Raw genomic sequence first — 19,413 nt, 5'->3', positions numbered from 1 at the left:
TCAGGTGCACCTGCAGACAAGCAAATTAGCTCTGCATTTAAAAAAAACTTCCTGATGCAAAAGCCCTTTAATTCCAGTGAAACCCAAGCAATGATTTAAAGAAGAGGGTTTTTTTGGATGCCTAATTATGCAGATAGTCCTGACAATTTTCAAATTCCTCAAAAGAGCACCCTTCACATAATGATCCTAGTGACCTCACATGTGTCTAAATCTTTAAAAAAAAAAAAAGTTATTCTGGTTAAAAAGCAGCCTCGTGGGTTTATAATCTGTGTCAACTGTTAAAGAACACTGTATTCAGAGAGATCATGAGCTCATCACAGGTTCTGGCACTAACAGCAGCTGGTGGCAAGGGAAAATACCTTCACAATGTTGTCTGTGAAAGATATTCAATCAGACTCCACCAAACTTTTGAACCACAAAAGGCAGTAAGTTGCATGAGCCTAATAACACTTCATATCTGTGTTTGAAAAGCACTGGTATTCTAACATAGAGCCAGACACAACGTACCCACTGGTATCCACTGCGTCACACCAGACTGACCCAAGCAGCTGAACTTAGCAACAATCTTTAACTGTGGAGCTGTTACTGAGATGATTAGTTACAACAGCTCTAAGAAGGCAGATCATTTCACCAGTGTGGATCTGTGTAAGATCAGAGCCTGAACATGTTTCTTCCCTTCATCTGGCCTCAGCTTCAGGAAAAAACATGCTTCCCTCACCCCATCCCACTCCCCATGTCACTGGACATTAAGCATATGTCACCTCACTTTTGGAAAGCATTGCATTATTTAACTTCATTACTGTTTGCTGAATTGCTTTCAACCAGTTCTCACCTGGGAAAAACTTTTAAGAGCATTAATACGGTACACCATTCAACTCCACCATATGTGAATCCTGTGAATCAGTAGCAGGACGTTACTTATGGAAGGTGACCGGACGCAGAGCAGTGGCTCGCTTGTCCTCCCCTACACACTTCTCTAACTAAATTTGCTTCTATCCCTCCAGTCACCAGAGAGCCCTTGCCTTCCCTGCAGAACAGTGTCTACTACCTCTCTCCATATTGCTTAACCCCCCAGAATTAACTCTGACCTTTCTGCTCAGCCTGGAGGAACTTGGGCCATAGTGCCAGCAAAGGCACTGCTGAATCTTCAACCACAGCTGCTGCAGCACTTCAAAGGCAGCTACCACAGCTAAGGATTTAGGCTGCAGCTGGAATCCGGAGGCTTGACGTGGGGTCCCCAGGGCTGAAGGAAAAGAGCAAAGCTCATTTGTAAGGATTAAAACTTGGACAGGTAATGGATCTCAATGGGGCAGGAAGGGTAGGGAAAAGCAGAGAGAGTGGAAGTCAGTATACAATACAAAAAATCTGAGGAGGTTAAGAGGGGCAGCAAAAGGAGGGGCTGGGGGCATGGAAGACCCAAGATTCCTGGTTAGTGTAAATAATATACATGTACATTAGGGAGGAAGAATGAATGCAGTGTGGAAATGTAAACAAAAATATCTTCAGAGAAGGTAGGCCTTTAACATAGCAGTTGGTGAAAAGATCAATGGGAATAAAACACAAAAGGATGTACAAGTCAAAGGCAGCCAGAAAAACAGGCACTGAGCATAAAAAATCGTGATGAGATCGAGACATAAAATCCATCTAAAAATGAGCTTGAAGTGGGACATGTGTAACATCTTTCATACTGCAGGATTACCCCAAATGCAAAGTTTTTTATTATTCAGGGTAATAACGGGCTCAGCATATTAACTCATGAAAAAGCACTGTCTTTTGAAAAGTAAAATTACAGAAGTTTTTAAGGGAAAAGCACTGTTGGGTCTTTAAGACCATGCTACATATTACTTGAGAAGCAGGACTATGAAGTCAAGAGTTGAACATACGGGCAGCTTTCAGGGCAGAAACACAACAGAAAATCTGAACGTTCAAAAAAACTTTCCACCTGCTTTGGACGCCATAAATTCGTGAAATTTACCAACTACTTCAGAAAAACTCTTTGAAGAGAAGTTCTCATCTGGTGGTAGTGGAAGAGAATTCACCTTACAGTTGCAGTTAACTATACGGTAAAGCCAGGCAGTGGGACATGAACTCCATGGGACAGGAGCAACAACAGACTGTAAGCCCAGAATAAATAATTTACTGCAAATTCATACCTACCTTAGTGTAGGATAATTTCTCAATATCTTAGCTGCTTTCTCAGAATTCCCACATATGAATGATAAAATATTACACACTAAGTCATACCATGGAGTTATAAAACCATGTGGCAAGCTAACAAATCACACTTTTTTGCCATCTGCAATCTTTTTTTAACATGGTTAAAATAGTTCAACTATTTTATTAAGCCACTAATTGTTTAATTGTTCCAGTTATTAAGCTTGAACAGTTTAATAGGAACATTCACTTGAAGAACCTCGTAATTTTCACTTGTGATATATAAGCTTCCTTCACAGCCTCATTAATTTTCTGAATCTCCAAATGTTTTCTTGTAGTTATAAGAAAGCACACTCTAGAGTTTAAATAGGAAAAGAATTCTAGTTTGGAATTGAGATAGCTTAATTTTTTTTTCAGTCCTTAGCTTTCTGTTCAGATGTGCCAGCAGAGAACTGCATGCCTAAGAGACTGCTAGAAAAGGAACGGAGGAGAAGTGTACAGACAGCTTTTTATTTGTCATTTACTCTGAATTAGAAAGAAAAGAGTACCAGGAGAAAAGTCATTCTGTTAATTATTTAAAGTGACCGATCCTAATTGATCTATCAACAGTTTCTAATGCATGTTGAATATATCACTCAACATTTACAGACCAAACTGTTGACTGAGATTCATCCATATTCATAAAGACATATGAGCTCATCTATTACTGTAAGAAGTGATGCTGCTGTAGTAATAAAAATACACAAAAACACTAGCATTTTTTAGAGCATCCATAGAGACAACTTCAGACTTCAAAGAAGTAACTATTTTTATAACAACTTTATTTCAAGCACTGTTTCTCACTGGATACAATTTATACATTTTATGCTAGGTATATATATTAATGGAATACTTTAGAAATTATCCTTAGATAAAATATATTACATGATTAAAATTATTCCAGCAATAGTTTTTCCAAGTTACATTTTGCTGAGTCTTAGTTCAGATCACAGGAGAAAAAAATATTAAAAATGCTTTGGCAAAATACCCTTCCATAGTAATGTCTGTAAAAGCATTTTGAATGCAGGGCTGTTTCATCCATTTTTATTCTGGTATCAGTCAAATAGACAGGAGGAAACATATAAACAGTTATACCATTATACAGTTTTATTTAAATATAATTTAAAAGAATATAGATCTTAATTTTTCAAAATATGTGTTCTCACATTTTAATTTCAGTCAGTCAAAAAACTGGCTGATGCTTCCTAATGCACAACGGCGCAACACCCTTCTGAAACCTCTAATTGCGTTGTTGCGCTGGTCACTGTTAAAACAAAATTCTGGGTAATCCCAGAGCCTGTGTCAAGGCAGGAGGACTGCAGAGGTATCAAACCAGAGAAGAACAGCATGGTCATTGAACTGCACACATGGAGCTTCTAGGAGGATTAATGGATCTCGTCACAGGCTCCTGACTGTAGTTGACAATATCTGCCTTCACCACCCTCTGTCACAAAAGAAAACACAGTAACAATCAGAAAATACTATCTTCAGGCTGGCAAAGCATTCAACGGATATTTTAATATGAAACATGAAGGAAAAATAACAGATAAAACAGGAGGTTTGTCCTTACCCTACAGAAAGTCTTATCAGGTGCTAATTCTCATTCTATCAGTTTATCCATACTAAGCAAAAGCAATTGCCTTGGTAGGTTTTCACAACATTACAAATGGAACATGACTTTTTTGCCAAACAGTAAAGACAGTTCTACTTTCATGAAAATTCTTTCGTATGAAAATAATAAAACTATTTGTTTGCAAAGATGGTGTCATTTGTTCTTTAAGAATAACTGCTTAAATTGTAATTGGAAATTGTACCTAAGTTTTTGTTTTTGTCTTTACTCAAAGCACTTCACCAGAAAATATGGATAGAATTCAAAGAATATTTCAAATACAGACCTGTTTCACTAAAACCTTTGACAAGCATACTGGCTAAAGACTAAATTAACATAAAAAGAAGCTCTCCATACCATAAATATGTATTTTCCAATACAGATACAACAGATACTACCCATACTATTTACAAAGCAATTGATAAGACTAATGGTCTCTCCTACACGAGGAGAAGGAAATGAGAATATTTTCTGTCCATCTCCATCTGAGACAGCTATGCAATACTTTGAATGCACAGCACTGAATACAGTAACACAAAGTATTTCAAGGTTTCTATGAACTATCTGGTTATTAGAAACACTGTGTAATTAATTGCACACAGAGTTCCAAAGTGCTTACATATATAAAACATAATTTTCCAATAGAACTTACTGTAACACTTGTTCCTTCACGTAACAGCAACGCACTTTATAAAAAGAAACCACCCAAGTTTTCCATCAATACCTGAACTACTGCATTGAGCAGATTTTGCTCTGGCAGTTGGAAGTGTTCTGAGGTTGGTTATCTTCTTCAGGATATTTCACTAGTTCTGCCCTGACAACATGCTGTTAACCATGTATCAACATGATGGATAGAGGGCAAGGAGAAGAATGTAAAAAGAAAAGAGAAGGAAAACAATGGAGAGATTAATCAGAAGTTGAAAAGTATGAATTAATAACACAAGAAGACTACGCAGAAGCAAAATGAATGCATTTTCTGGCCTTAGGTTGATATAAGAGCAACATGTCTGGCTGAAAGCAGCTCCAGGGCTGCTCCTCAAGCTTCTCCAAGGAGATGCCCTTTCAAAGCACCGAAGCGAAAGGTCCATGCAATCAACAAAAGTGTATTAAATGGCAAGAGAAGGGACAGAATTAAAAGGCAGGCGATTCAGTGGGAGAAAGATGACAATGGCCTATTCCTCCTTTAAGTCTAAGATAAATACTACATTGTCAGCTTGTAACAAGTGCAGTAGCCTTACACAAGCAACTTTTCAACTTTTTAAGTGACGCAACAATTACATTATACCTAAAATTATAATCCAAACCAGGGAAATAAATTAACAACCTCACTTCCTCCACGCTTTGATTTTGTCTTTACTTCATATAAAAGTAAAAGGTTCTCATTTTTATAAAAGATTCTCATTTTTCCCCTTAAAGACAAACAAAACTGTTAAAAGCTTTTCATTATTAATGAAAATTCATGCAAAGGGTAGTAAAATTCATGTAACAATTTCAGGAAAGGAGAAGCAGAGGAGGTAGGACTGCTGTGAAAGATACAGTAAACCAGTTTAATATTTTTTTCCTAAATTCTTCAACTTTCATGCAACATATCTTCAAGGATAAAATGAACAAACGAATAAATACTATTATTTTAAAGGAAACAATGTATAAACTGGATTATATGAATATATAAACAGTATATGTTAAAGATTACCTCTGTAAATAAAACCTTTATGTCAAGCAAACAACAATAACTGAATTGTCTGGTAAGGGACCTGGATTTATTAGCTGCTGAAGTACTCTTCTTGAGTCTAATTGATCACATTCATATTATCTTATCTAGTGGACAACACTCATGATTTACTGGACTCCTGGCCCGATGTTATCAAGGGAAAGGTTTCCAAATCCCATGTAAGGCAGTAAGTAGTAGTTTTAGCATTAAACAGTGTTATCTGACCTCACAGGACCTAGTTTCTTCATACCAACCTTTTGACTAGAGCTGAGGGGGAAAAAAAAAAAAAAAAGAAAAAATAGTCTTGCAATCAGTAGGCAATTAATTGTTCCTCCAAACATTGGTCTAAATCCCATCCTGTAAACACAGGCAGGTTAGTGACCCATGCTTAGGCACACTGTAGCGAGAAACAGACTATCATAAATGACTCGGATTTTCTAAAGGAATTTCATCCAAATAAGACTAAAAAAATACCACTGCAACATTTCTTTTATTAACTTCATGGTAATTAAAAAAGTGGGCCTCTTTGCATCAGTTTCTATGTGAGGCGTATCATTGCCATGGTTCAAATCACTGTCAATAATGAGAAATAACCTTTCTTGGTGCAGGTGCTCTGTATTCCAGGTCTGACTTATCTGCCAAACATTTTATTGTACAAAGCTGGCGCACACACACTAATTTGCTGAATTGGCATTTAGTTAGAGAGAAAACTACACATCACTTACAAAAATGCTAGCTCTTGCCAATGCCAAGGAACAAAGCTGTACCCCATGCAGTTTTTACACTACGGTTGAAAGTAAAAAATATAGAAAGAAAAACATTTGATTAGTAAAGGAGCTATTTCCTCAAATTTCATCAGACCCTTTCAATTTAAAAGGGAGAGTATTTTGAGGACTGAAAATAAGTCAGAAACTGCAATTTTCTTACTTTGGAACCGTTCCATTTCAAAAAACATGCTCTGCTTTCCAGTCACGCATAAAGAGTAATCTAGTTCTTTGTTTCACCACAGTTTTGTCCAAATAAAGGTTTGATTAACAGTCATCTCAGCATGTTAACAGACAAGGGTTAGTAGCTCTAGCTGAGACAGTTTAAAAACTTACCACCCTCAAATGTCTGTCCTATTCCTCTGCTGGAGATCATTGCTGCCAAAGGAGAGTTGGTGGAATGTAACATGTACTTGCACCTCATCCACTTCGGCACAAAATCTGGCAGCTTCACTTTGAAACAACTTTCAGCAGCAGTTTAAGCTAAACTGCTCAACTTCACCCTGATGTGGCCAAAGCACATGATCACCTTCCATTTTCTGATTCTGCTGTGGGAGCGATACATTCCAGCAAAAGGGCAGTAGCAAATAGCTTGGGTTGCATTAATATCTTAAACCGCTGCAGCTGCTTTCTAAAACAATGCAGGGTAAATATAACTCAATTTCTAAGGCTTCTTCTTGCAGTTAATTAACAAGTTGTGCTGCTAATTTGAAAGGGACCGAGAATCCCACCCATTTTTCACAAGAGCTTCTGCAGTTCTGCCAGTCGTCAAAGCTCAAAAGTCGTGAGCCAAACTCCACTAATTCATTCAAGTTAAAATAATGGGATTCCTATTACTTATTTCTATCCACCTATGAGTCACATCTAAGATCTTCTTAGTGACTGTGACAGTTGTAATTGATTCTAAAAATGACAAATATGATCTTCAGGCATAAAATCAAGAGTGCTAGAAATAATTTATAAAGCATATTCTCAATACGAGACAATAAAACATGATTCACACAAAGCATTCGACTGTTGGCATTTTACATAAACTCAGTATTTCATCTTATTCTTTGTTATCACCTAGACTGAATGAACATATCCCCACATACTCTGACAAACACATTCAGGCAGCAACCTTCTCAGTTTTCAAAATGAGGAAATCTCGCATTACAAAAAATACAGAAAATTCAAATATAAAATCCAGCATGTAAATTGTGCACATTTATAAAAACTACAATGTTTTTTACTCTTTATTTAAAGATTAAATTCAAATCAACACTTGCATACTTTAAGGATGAGTCACACTGGGTATTGTGTTGTTTCTATTTGATTCTTTATAGCACTTATCTAGCATCCATCCATTTACCAATCGACTTTTACAGTCCAGGAGTCAGAGTATTCAATGCCTAAAAATTTTAAGGAACACATTTACATAACTGTTCCACAATTTAAGGAAATCATATGCCCATTTTATCAATGGAATAGGGAAAAAAAACCATCACCACACTAAGGTACCTGTACCTGTCATATAAGAGTATATGGTACACCAGAAATCTATAATGGCAACATCATCTAACAGCACATCCTTCTAGCCATGAGACCAGCTCCATGCCTTTGGGAAACAGCATCTGCATATTACTTTAATTAGGCTTTTGTACTGCAGACTAATGAATTTCTCTCAAGACATGCCCTTCTAGTCATCTCCTCAAGGATATGAACGTTAAAGTTTTCTTTCTCCAGTTTTATCTAGAGATTTTTACCTTTTTTTAATCACTAGAGCCTGGATTCACATTAACAGTAATGTGTGCCACGGTGAGTATTTAATTTATGCATATTAACTATTTATAGGTTATTGCTAATGCTACTTGTGTAATGTTTACTTTGATCCACATATTGCATATTCCACTGATCTGCTCAACAAAGTTAAAAATTAATTACAATACTAAGGTAGAAGGAAGCCTACTTAAAGCTGATATCAATATGACATAGAAAGTTATGTACTCTTGAGTCAAAGCTATGTAGAGGTTCTTACTTTAAAAAAAAAACTAAACACAGGCACACTCTTTAGAAAGCTACAACTTTCTGTATAACCCTTTTTATCATAGTTTCCTTTAAATTTAAGGTATTTGCATACCTTTCTACAACCTTATACCTGCATCACAGAACACAACACCACACAGCACAGAGAGGTCTAAGGCCAATCTTCCAGTGCTAGCTAAATGACCAAGGAATAATTAGAGAACTCTGCATGCTCAACCATTTATATGCAAATAATCAGAGAGCTCAGAACAACAGATGGATGGTACCTTAGTAGTACCAGATCATTGAGAAGACACACTCAATATTTCTCTACCTATAAATTACAGCTTTTTGAAGATACTTTGCTTGATGGGTATGCTCTGTAAGTATATTTTACAATTTTACTGTTTGCAATACAGTTTTCTAGTTAACCACTCCAACACAGATTGTAAACACTGCTGTGGCAAAACACTTTCAGAAATTACATATTTATTGTATATTTCAAAAAGCAGGAGACACCAAGCTGCATAAAAGAAATGTTTGGCCTTTTTATTTTAAATAAACTTGTTGATTTAATTTTGTGGTACTTGTTTAATACTGGTAGTAACTAGCAGTTCCAGGATATTACGCCATTAAAACAGCAACCTTTTGGTTCAATAAGTAAATTTAAATAATTGCAATCTCAAACGTCATTATGCAGGATTGCCTCAGTAGCATAATCTTTGCTTTTGAGGTTTCTGAAACTGGGTTTGTAGAAAAACTTTTTGGTTTAAACCTATGCACACAGTCTTACAGGCAGAAAAGTTATTTTTAGAAGCAGAAACTAGAAAGAAGAAAGTGGCAAAGGAAAAGGGGTTATATTAGAAAACCTCTTGCTTGCTTGCTTATTTGAACAATTAACACATTTTTGATCTCCTAAATTTCACTGACAAAAACCAGTTGACTTCCAACTCTGGTACATACAGTTAAGCAAGTGTTCATATTTTAAATCATATAGTTACAGTTCAAATTTTTTAAAATAGTGAAAACACCTTTTTCCAATTAATTTATATGGTGCTAAACCAATGCTCTCATTAGAGCCATTTTGCATACAGCAATTACTGAACAGCATGAACTGCAACAAAGCTCTGCTACAGTTTGGAGCAGGACACGCAGCAGGTTTGCCACATGTTTACGGTAGAATCCCTATATTTACATCCCTGCCTAACACAAACCAATGTAAAAGATGGGGGACAACCTTCCTGACAACTTTCCTACCCAGCGCTGGGAAACATTCTCCCGTCTCTCAGCCCTTTCGTACAGAGGAAATGGCAGAAACCCCCTAAAATAACACTCATAATACAAAGAACAAAACACAAAACGCAAGGGCAGAAATTATACAGCTCCTTTAGGGGGAGATTATTGGGGACTGCTACAGTGAGAAATATCATTGCAGATGCCAGGGAGCCATAATAGCTACTCAAAAAGCATGATTCCACAAGTCTATCTGCTCTTGAGAATGGGTATACTGAACCAGAACAGGATTCTGTTTTCAGAATTTGCACTTCCAAATAAAAAGGGAAATAGTGACCTTACAAAGCCAACTGTCCTTCCCCAAGGCAGATGGTCACTACTGAGGTCCTGTATTACACAGGCACACAGTGAAGACTAAGACCTAAGATTAACAAAACAAAGGATTTGACATAGTTAACTCCTGACTGACAAATAATAAATTTTGCTCTATGACTGCAATGAATATTGATTTACAATATTTCCACTCCCAGAAGCTCATGCCTTCTGTGACTTAAATCTGTAGTGTTCTAAAATGAGATTTGTTTTTAAATGCATATAGAATTAAAAAGGAATGATTGTTATAAAAACTGCATCTGACATGAATGTACAGTATTTAATGTATATATAAGAATATCTTCCTTGCTACCTGTATATGCATATATATACAGAGACTCAAGTGCTCTTTCTAAAAAAAATCCCTAAAATTCAAGTTTTTCCTTAATTTTTTGAACACGTTTTTTGTTGTTTCAGCAAGTTTATCCTGATGGATAAATAAAGAATTATTTTATTTTTAAAAAGTTGTGAAATTAAATAATTATCTTCAGAACAACATATGAAGATTGATTTAAAGGACAGCAATTAATATGCAATTAGATTATTTTTAATAGTAAATAAAATACTAAGAAAAATTAAGTTTTTATGGAAAATCACCTGTGATTGTTCCAACTCTGCTTTGTTTAATTTGATGCCGAGTATGTCAGCAGCAATTCTCTGAAAACACAGGAAGACCTATGGAAAAAAAATAAATTGCATTTAAATGATTAAAACCAGACATCCTTGAGGTTCTTTCAAATATATCAAACCATACTTGAACTGTAAACAATGAGATATACAAAATTATGACCTGTGCAAAGCAGATCTGAAAATAACCTCATCTGGTACTTTCAATTTTGTTTAAAAATTTGAGAAAATAACTCAACAATGGTACAAGGAATGAACAGTATGCTGGATTGTTAAGCAACACTTCTACTCTGCCTCCAGAGACCTAAGTTTAAACAAGCTTTTACACAACCCACCTCTCAAATACTACTCTCAGTGCTATAAAATATGAATAAGGGTATTCACTAATGTTTAGCACAAAAATATATTACTAGTGTGTTGTGCAATAGAGAAGTTGATTTCTGAAATTTAGAACAACAGAACGGTGCATCAACATCACCAAAATCTCTACTACACACATTTTAAAAAACAAAATCATGAAAGACTTCTGAAGAGTCTTACAAAACATTATTTACACTGAACAGAGGTATTTAGAACAAACAAGATGTAGTACAGCCTGCAGCAGCAATGTCGCAGAGTTAGACTCTGGACATTTAATACATAATATTGGGTGACAATGCTATCTTAAATAACTCCTTTAATTCATCTCAAGGCACTCCACCTATCTACCTGTTTAGGCAACTGCATTTTAAATGAGATTAAAGAAAACAACAGATGTTCAAGAGGAGCAGCTTAAGCTTGCACTGCTGCTGAACACTTATTGTCAAGCTACACGTTATATTTTATCTATTGGGCTGTTCGTCTGAGCTCACGATCTAAACTACTAACAAACATTGGTTTTCGTCACACCCAAAAGGTAAAGCCTGTGTATGTGTTCTCAGTCATTTTCCAATTTTGAGAGAAAATTCTGTAAATAACATTTTCACAATCTCTTATACCCAAGATGGAAACCAGTAACAAATTAGTGGCACAATCAACAAACTCTGGTAGCTTCCAAAACAATTTCTCTTCCTCTGAACTACATGGTCTAGTACTGGTCTGTTCTACTAACATCCACACAACATGAGAGGAAATACTGAACAGAAACTCTGTGGTCCAGAGACCTCCTTTAACCCACACCAAGATCTCAGGTGTTCTGAGATGCATCACCTGCCCTGAAGACACTTAGTGCACAAAACATCAGGCTCAAGTTCAGTGCTTTGGTTACACTATTTGATGGACAGTAAGACAGTTAGTTATATACTAAACCTTTCATGAAAATTTTTCTCCCCCGAGGAGACTTTTGGGCTTTCATATGTACATAAAATCATTTTTTGCAAACAAATCTGTTGGAAAGATCTGAGGTAAACAAAACAAACCATTTATCTTAACTGAGTAAAACTCCTCTAGTCTATATTCACCTTAGCAATGGTTGGCCTCTTCTTAAATCAGCGTCTAGGATAAAAACCCCATCCTTTCTACACAACTACCAAAACATATGAAGATTTTGAAAAGTCAGTGTGCAGTAACAGTGAAGGGGCTAATTCAAATTTACACTGAAACTAAGTTTACATTGAAACTAAAAATGAGCTACTGTAAACTACTTTTCTTAGTAGATATTTAGGCAGAGATTTCTGGTTAATGCTTTCTAGGTATGTTCAGATTTACTTTTGTTTTTAAACAGTAAGTTATGAAAAGTACAATAAGTATATATAGTGTAATGCTGCTGTAATTCATGAATCAATTAAAAAGATGTAATGAAGATTCCTTTATAATTTGTAATGATAAATATGCCAATGTTATAAAATGAACTGATTTTTCTCCTTATCACCAAATCCCACAGAAAGGTTGTCTCCTTGAGAAAAGAATACATTTTATCAGATGCACATTTCATTGAGTGAAGTATTATAAAATTTTTCTCTGTTTCTAGTATAAAAAGCCTGTATTTTCCCACTTTAAACAAAAAATTATGCCAAAGATTTAACACAAACTATACAGAGAATCACAACTCACTGCATTTATAACAGCAGTAGTTATACTTTACAGAAAAACTATTATCTTATAAAATTAGGCAGTCCACTGCAGAAGTTTCATCAAAGACCTTAAAACAACAAGTGATTCCATTTGTGTTACAGAACTATACTTCCATGTAATTGAACATGGTCTAACTCTTCAATAACATAAAAATAAAGTAAATTTTGTTGTCAACAGTAATATTAAGGAGACAGATACAAGACTCTTTTATGGAAATGACAAACATATTAGGCAAGTGACAGAAATCAAGTAAAACAATACAATATGATTTTATTTGACTGATGGTGTCAACTGAAAAGGAATGTTTTCTTTCGTATGCGTCCAACTAAAACAAATAACCCAGTTAGCTCAGAGTCAAAAGACTGTTCAAAAATGCACTCTGCAAAGCATCTGCTACGAATGTCAGAATGTTCAAATTTCAATGGGCCTGCAGAGGGAGTGTTTCTCATGGCTCAGGACTCATATTAAAAACTTTGACTGCAATAGGGTCTTGTCACATTATTTAGCAATTGTTGGAAGTTTCTATAGATAGGATTCCACCTGGAATGAATATATTTAATTACAGGCTGACAGCAAAGAGATTTAGCTGGTCTCGGTTCTCAAACTGACATGTAAGCTAGACCACTTCCATTAAAATCTGTATTTCAAACTGAAAATCAGAGGAGAAGCCACTGTAATTTAATAACGATAATATATACTCATAGAAAGATCTACTTTTCGTGCAACTAGGGAAGCAACAAAGGACCTGCAGCAGCCCAAATTCTCAAAGGTTTGTTATGTGAAGTACAATAAAACTGCTGCATCTTGGAAAAAAAAAGACATCTAGAAGTTTCTTTTTTTTACTTACAGAATCTCCTGTCTTGGCTGACACAAAATGGCTACTGAAATTGTTTTCCTGACAAAATCGCTGGTGCTTGTCAGATTTCACTGTGCGCATATGCTCCAAGTCAACTAAAAATAAGTTGAAGAAAGGAAAAATTATTACACTGGAGCCCATTTAGTTACCTGTCTTAGAAATTATTCATTGGAAACATCAGACGTAGTATTTTCCTTTACAGGTGTATGCAAATGCAAGAGTCTTTTTATAATCGTTTGCCAAAATAAAGGTAATGAATTACATCAGATTAATTTTATTTGCAAAACTAAAATGAAAACACAATTAAAACTGTATGGACAAAAGCAACAAATTTGTATCTCAAAAAAGGACAAATTTGTTTCTGGCTACACTAAAACAATTTGTAATAACTTTACTGCTAATGACATATGAAAATGAGACAGAACTAAATATTGTATATTCTGTTTGCAAGCATGATACATATTGGGGATTCCAGTGTAACCTAAAGACTTTTACAAAATAAAGTTCACTGAGCACATCTGAATGGACACATTTTTCCTAAGTAAAAAATGTAAATGAGTTACAAAGAATTTTATTGAAGAACATGGCAGAGCAAAAGCATTCACTATAATAAAAAAATTAACTGAGTAAAAACAGTGATGCTTAGTTACCTATATATCAAACTTGAAATTCTATAAAGGTATGGTTCAGAAAATTTAAAAAAGTAAAATGCACATTTTGAGATGCACATATATTTCCATCTTTATCATTTTACAACCACTGAAAGCAGAGAAAAGCTTTCAAACGGTATGTTATGTTGAAAAGCACTGGTTGCTTCCAAAACCTCATGGAACTCAAGTCTTGCACAGTTTTATTGTGTACATTCCAGTTTCTCCAAATCTGATCCTAAGGTAATTGGAAACTATATTGAACAGTTTCTCTTTTTTTATTGCATTACAGTTTCTATAAGGCTGTTGACTCAATGCAGTCAAATTATAAGGCAAATATATTCAGAAGGATTTAAGGACAACCAGGCTCTTTGAGTCAATACAGGAAAAAAAAACTTAAACTGATTTCCTGAGGAAGGGACCCAACTGACTTGTAAAAACTTGTAAATTTGCAAATCTAGTAAGCCTGTATAATAGTGTCATTTGATTATCAGCTGAAAAAATGCTCTCCTACTACATAAAAGGTTTTATTTTTAAATGATATTGGAGGTCTTTAATTTGTAGGCTCTGGAGATTTTCTCTTGGAGATTTTTAGTCTAACAGCGGATTCCTACACTCTATTTATACTGCTTACCTTGGTTAATGTGGAGTTTTTGCCACATAGTACTGTTCCTTGCACATCAGTAAGGCCTTGTTCATAAGAACAGGCCTAAAATCATCCAGTTACCACAGACATTAATTTGTAAAGGACTAAAATACTAAGCTATTAACACTAATATTTGTAGTATGGTTTTTCCATAATACTAAATGTTGAGCATATAATATAGTTTCATTTAAAAAAAAAGGAAGAACAAATACATTTACTAAAATAAAACCCAAAGTCAGCAACAATTTTGTTAAAAACTCATGCAATCACTTAACTTTTTCCTCTGAAAAATAACTACCATGAGAGAGACTCTTTTGAAATGCTTTTAAGAATAAAATACAGCATCCTGCCCAAAACATTTCATTGTTAACTATTATTTTTATGCTTCACATATTAGCTTCAAGTGCAGCTTGGAAAACACAACAGTGAGATTACTCTTTTGGGAAAAATAAATATATATTTTCTTTGGTTTTATTTCATGAGCTTTTAAAGGAACTTTGACCCCACCTCCAGATTTCACTCGTATTTCTTTGACTATACTTGGATTCCAAACACCTACACACAGTTATGATAAAAATAAATAGATAGATAGATAGATAGATAGAGATAAAAATAAATAGATAGATAGATAGATAGATAGACAGACAGTATTTACACTATATTCCTCTAACATACCATGACATGCTTACGTAACTCCACAAAGACAAGCTCACAATTTACAATCTCTCAAACTCTCCTTCCCAGGAAGGGAAGAATAGAGAGTGGATGAACAAAACAGCAGGCTAAAAGGCTGATGAATTTTAAGGAAGAAAACACCACTGACATATTGGAAATCATATCCTCAAATGCCTCATCTATGAAGAAACATCAAGAATACTATATGGTCAGGGGAGCACATACTTTACTACAGCAGAGAAATTAAAGCACACAAGACTGTAGAAAATAACAGACTGAAAGTGAAAAAATCAAGGTGAAATTATGTTTCTAAATTTTGTGTAGTTCTCAGTCCTTCTCCCACTTACAAATATTGCACCTTATGCCTCCTGAATTTCAGGCAGTCTGCTGTGAACTGTACAGTCACTGTTATGCCAGGTGACTGCCAGGTGAGTGTCCATTGCACATTCTCAGCCCACAGTAATTCCAGGTAATTCATATTACATCAGCTCTTGGTGAAAAAGGGCAGGTTTAGTACAAGAAAGAGTTTCAACCGTTAATAAATATTTAACTTTACAAAATTGCAGTGTGCAGTCAGTGAAGGGCAATGATCCTAATTCCAATTCCTTTGCATTGCCCATAGGCCAAGGGCACAATCAGTTACTGAAGATCAGCTAAAAGACATGAATAGTTACCCTCCAGTACTTTTTTCTGAGTATCTGACACTGGTCAGCTCGACAGGCAGAATTCTTAGCACACCAGGAGATAAGTCTTGTCCAGCTTTTATTTAGACATCACAGCAAAAAGACTTTAAAGAGAGCTTTGGAGGAGAAAAATTATTTTCTAAAAAAGATGTTTATAAGGAATGCAGGGATTTTATAGAAAGAAAACTAACAGCTGGCCAATGACTCATATGATGAGCCAATTAACAGCAAGAATAGATATTTTGGGATGAAGGATGATATGAGGATACACTTAAACCATGAAAAGTTTAAAGGCAAGGACAATTAAATTTTGGACAGAAAGAAAATGAGTAAGATACATAAATACAGTTTGATTTTACAAACCAGGAAAATGATCTTGTAGAATATTCTAAATGACTAGATAACATGTCACTGGCCAAGAAAAAAGGAATTACTGAAATTAAGATACAAAATGAGAACATTTTAACTGTAGTAATAGGCCATATCTAACAAAGGTCTCAAAGAAAGCATCTGTAAGATTTGGCCACACATCAAACACAAACATTTAGAGAAAGTGAAGTTTACGTGCCAGATGGTACAGTCATCCTCCTCATCTGAAGGGAATGAGAAAGAAGACAACAGCATGGCAAAATTAATAGCTTCATTTTTACCAAGTAGAATATAAACTGAATAGCTAGAGATTCACAATGGGACGTATAAAGGACACAAGGTCACAAGTTTGAAAAGTGAAAAGAGATTTAACTGTTTGCGAACAGTGAATCTCTACAGCACACAAATGTTGCAAATCGGTAGTTTGGGTCAAGTACTTGAATACAAGCTCTGCTAACTACATTAATAAATTATGTTTCCTGATCATGAAAAGCTAAAGCAAGCCCAGGGTGTGTAAACTTTGGAGAATGTAGTGAGGGTATTTCTTTGACCTATCATTTCAAAAATTCTAAACTTCTTAAAAATAGGACCAACAGGCAGAAAGGGTAGTTAAAAGTATAAATTAGCAAAGCAATAGTTAAAATGTCAAAGGATTACATTCCTAATTCTTTGGCTAGAAGGAACATTATATTATTATACTTATTATATACTTATATTTGCATTAAATGGAATACTTCAACTCAAATCAGGAGAAGCAGAAGGACATCATAAGCAATGGAGGAAAGAGGGGGTCACAGTACTGTTTCCCTGACTGGCCTGATGAGGACAGGAAAAAGGGGCTCATCAGCCCCCAAAGTACCTTTGAAATCCCTTTCTAAGCAAAGGCATCCACAATATGGGCCATTGTAGTTTTGCTCATCTTTATGCCTGAAATGCACACTAAAAATCTCAAGCAACAACTACAAAAAAAACCCCAGGGTTGCCAGATATTCTCCAAACATTATCTCCATTGCCTTACTTAACCTCTCCTGCAATCCATCAAGAGCCCATCCTGTTGATTCTCTAAAATAAGACTAAACATTCACCTTTAAGCTTGTCTAGTACGAAGAGTCATTTCAATTAAAGCTAGCAAGATAAATTGCTGTTCCATACCTAACAGATCTATACACATCTGTGTGTACAGGTCTCCCATAAAGACACCAGCACAACAAAAATAGGTTAGAAAATTCAGGAATCCAGACTGAACTTTGACCAAGCCAAACAGATCCAAGTCAAACTCTCCCCTCCAAGAATAAACCAGCAGAGATCAGCAAAAGTAGGTAAGGCTTACTAAAATACTTGCTCCTCATGAATTCCGGAGAGTTCAATTTTGATTTATAGGTGAGATTAAACAGAGATCTAGTGAGGTAAAAAAAGAAAACAGAATGAGAAGTATGGAACTCCCACAGAAATCCCAAGGATACTCCCTTTAAGGCATTCCTGAAGATGTCCTGAAAATTCCTGCAAAGAAAACCAACTCCATCCCAGCCAAAACCAGCGCAGCAGAAAAAAAACAGATAAGAACAACACTGCAGAATTTAGGTAAGCAAAGAGATGCAAACACCATCACGGCAACCTTTGTGGAGAGCAAGTGGCATTTCAAAGAAGACAAGGACAAAATAGTAATTTTAAGTTAGAACCAGACAGACTTGATTAGGTTACATCTTCAGGTGATTGTTTACGCAAACATTTTCACTATCCTTCAAATTGCTACTCTACATCACTTATTTGCAGTGAAAAGCTGATAAGACAATGTTAAATCAAAATGGGAAAGGAAACTGTATTTTAAATGACTGCAAGGCTAGCTATCTATCCAATGATTAATAAATTCTGAGCAAACATTTGAGACAGCAAAAACTGTTCTTCAAAGTCAAAACTCCATATGAATTTACTTGAGAAATTAAGAGTAAGTCCCTGAAATTTCAGTTTATTGGGCAGTAGCAAGGGAACAAAAAAATCTTAGAAAGTGCTAGATAAAACACAAATGGGTGCTTTACAATCTACCCACACTCAGCCATTCAACAGCAATTCAGTCTTGATTGAATAGTTCTGCTGCTTTTGACTTCACTCTGAAACCACTAATGGTAAATAAATTGATGTCAAATTTGTTTCTCTTACACTGTTTAGATATATGTGTAATCCCATAAGATAAAAAATGGCCTGCAATGAGCCACATAGCACCACTGCGCAGGAACAACCATTTCCATTCCAATATACCCTATCTATGTGGAAAACCAATGGTCAGGCAGCTTAAATATTACTTTAACTCACCTGCTTTGCTAAATTACCTAGAACAAATATAATTAGCTCACCAGAGTTTGCTTTGAGGAATAAAGAGTGATATCAAACCCCAGAACTGCACTGTCTTAAAATTAAGGCAATAATAAAATACATGTAACAATTTACCAGAGTAATACAACTGGTACAAACACAAAGCCAGTAAGCATTTTAAAATATGTATCTTCAGTTAGAAGAATGATCAATGTTCTAGTTTTATAATCTTTCAAAATTATACAAGTAAATAACTGCACATACTCTAAAAAGACAACAGAACATCATTTATGCAGATGATAAATACATAAACATCATTCTATTTATCTCCCTTTCCCACAGGACTGCCAGTCTCTTCTTTCATAACATCACTGGAGAAGAACTCCATGTAAAACTACAGGATTTTTTTAAGTAAGAAAACATCCATTTTGCATGAATCTTCCTTTCATGTAATTCTGGAAGAAACACAAATAGATAACTTGTACAGGTACTTCCAAACACCTGAGAAAATAGTGACATTACTTGCTGAGAACGGCACTAACAGCTCAGTGCCACACATAACGCATGGGAAGTAAGTCTGACTGTTTAAATTTGTTGGCATTCCTCCTGGATAGTGAGATTACACTTGCAAACTGTAAGCCCTTTCAAATGATTATACCAGT

At 35.3% G+C, this 19,413-nt stretch overlaps 1 protein-coding gene across 4 annotated transcripts in view; it reads right to left on the bottom strand.

Moving 5' to 3' along the window:
• Nucleotides 1-2,965: 2,965 nt before the first annotated feature.
• RAB28 (RAB28, member RAS oncogene family) overlaps nucleotides 2,966-19,413 on the bottom strand; it is a 62,811-nt gene continuing 46,363 nt past the window's right edge. Inside the window, exons 5-8 of one of the 4 annotated variants that reach the window (XM_017824560.1) lie at nucleotides 13,413-13,516; nucleotides 10,484-10,561; nucleotides 4,527-4,627; nucleotides 2,966-3,637 (exon numbers count right to left, since the gene is read on the bottom strand). In XM_017824560.1, coding sequence (XP_017680049.1) covers nucleotides 4,532-4,627; nucleotides 10,484-10,561; nucleotides 13,413-13,516 — 278 coding nt within the window. In that variant the 3' untranslated portion in view covers nucleotides 2,966-3,637; nucleotides 4,527-4,531. The other 3 variants (XR_001876341.1, XM_017824561.1, XM_017824562.1) reach the window with 3 other exon arrangements.

The sequence above is a fragment of the Lepidothrix coronata genome, unplaced genomic scaffold (assembly GCF_001604755.1).
Source record: "Lepidothrix coronata isolate B3197 unplaced genomic scaffold, Lepidothrix_coronata-1.0 Scaffold111, whole genome shotgun sequence".
Lineage (NCBI taxonomy): Eukaryota > Metazoa > Chordata > Aves > Passeriformes > Pipridae > Lepidothrix > Lepidothrix coronata.
This window is presented reverse-complemented; position numbering and strand designations above follow the sequence as displayed.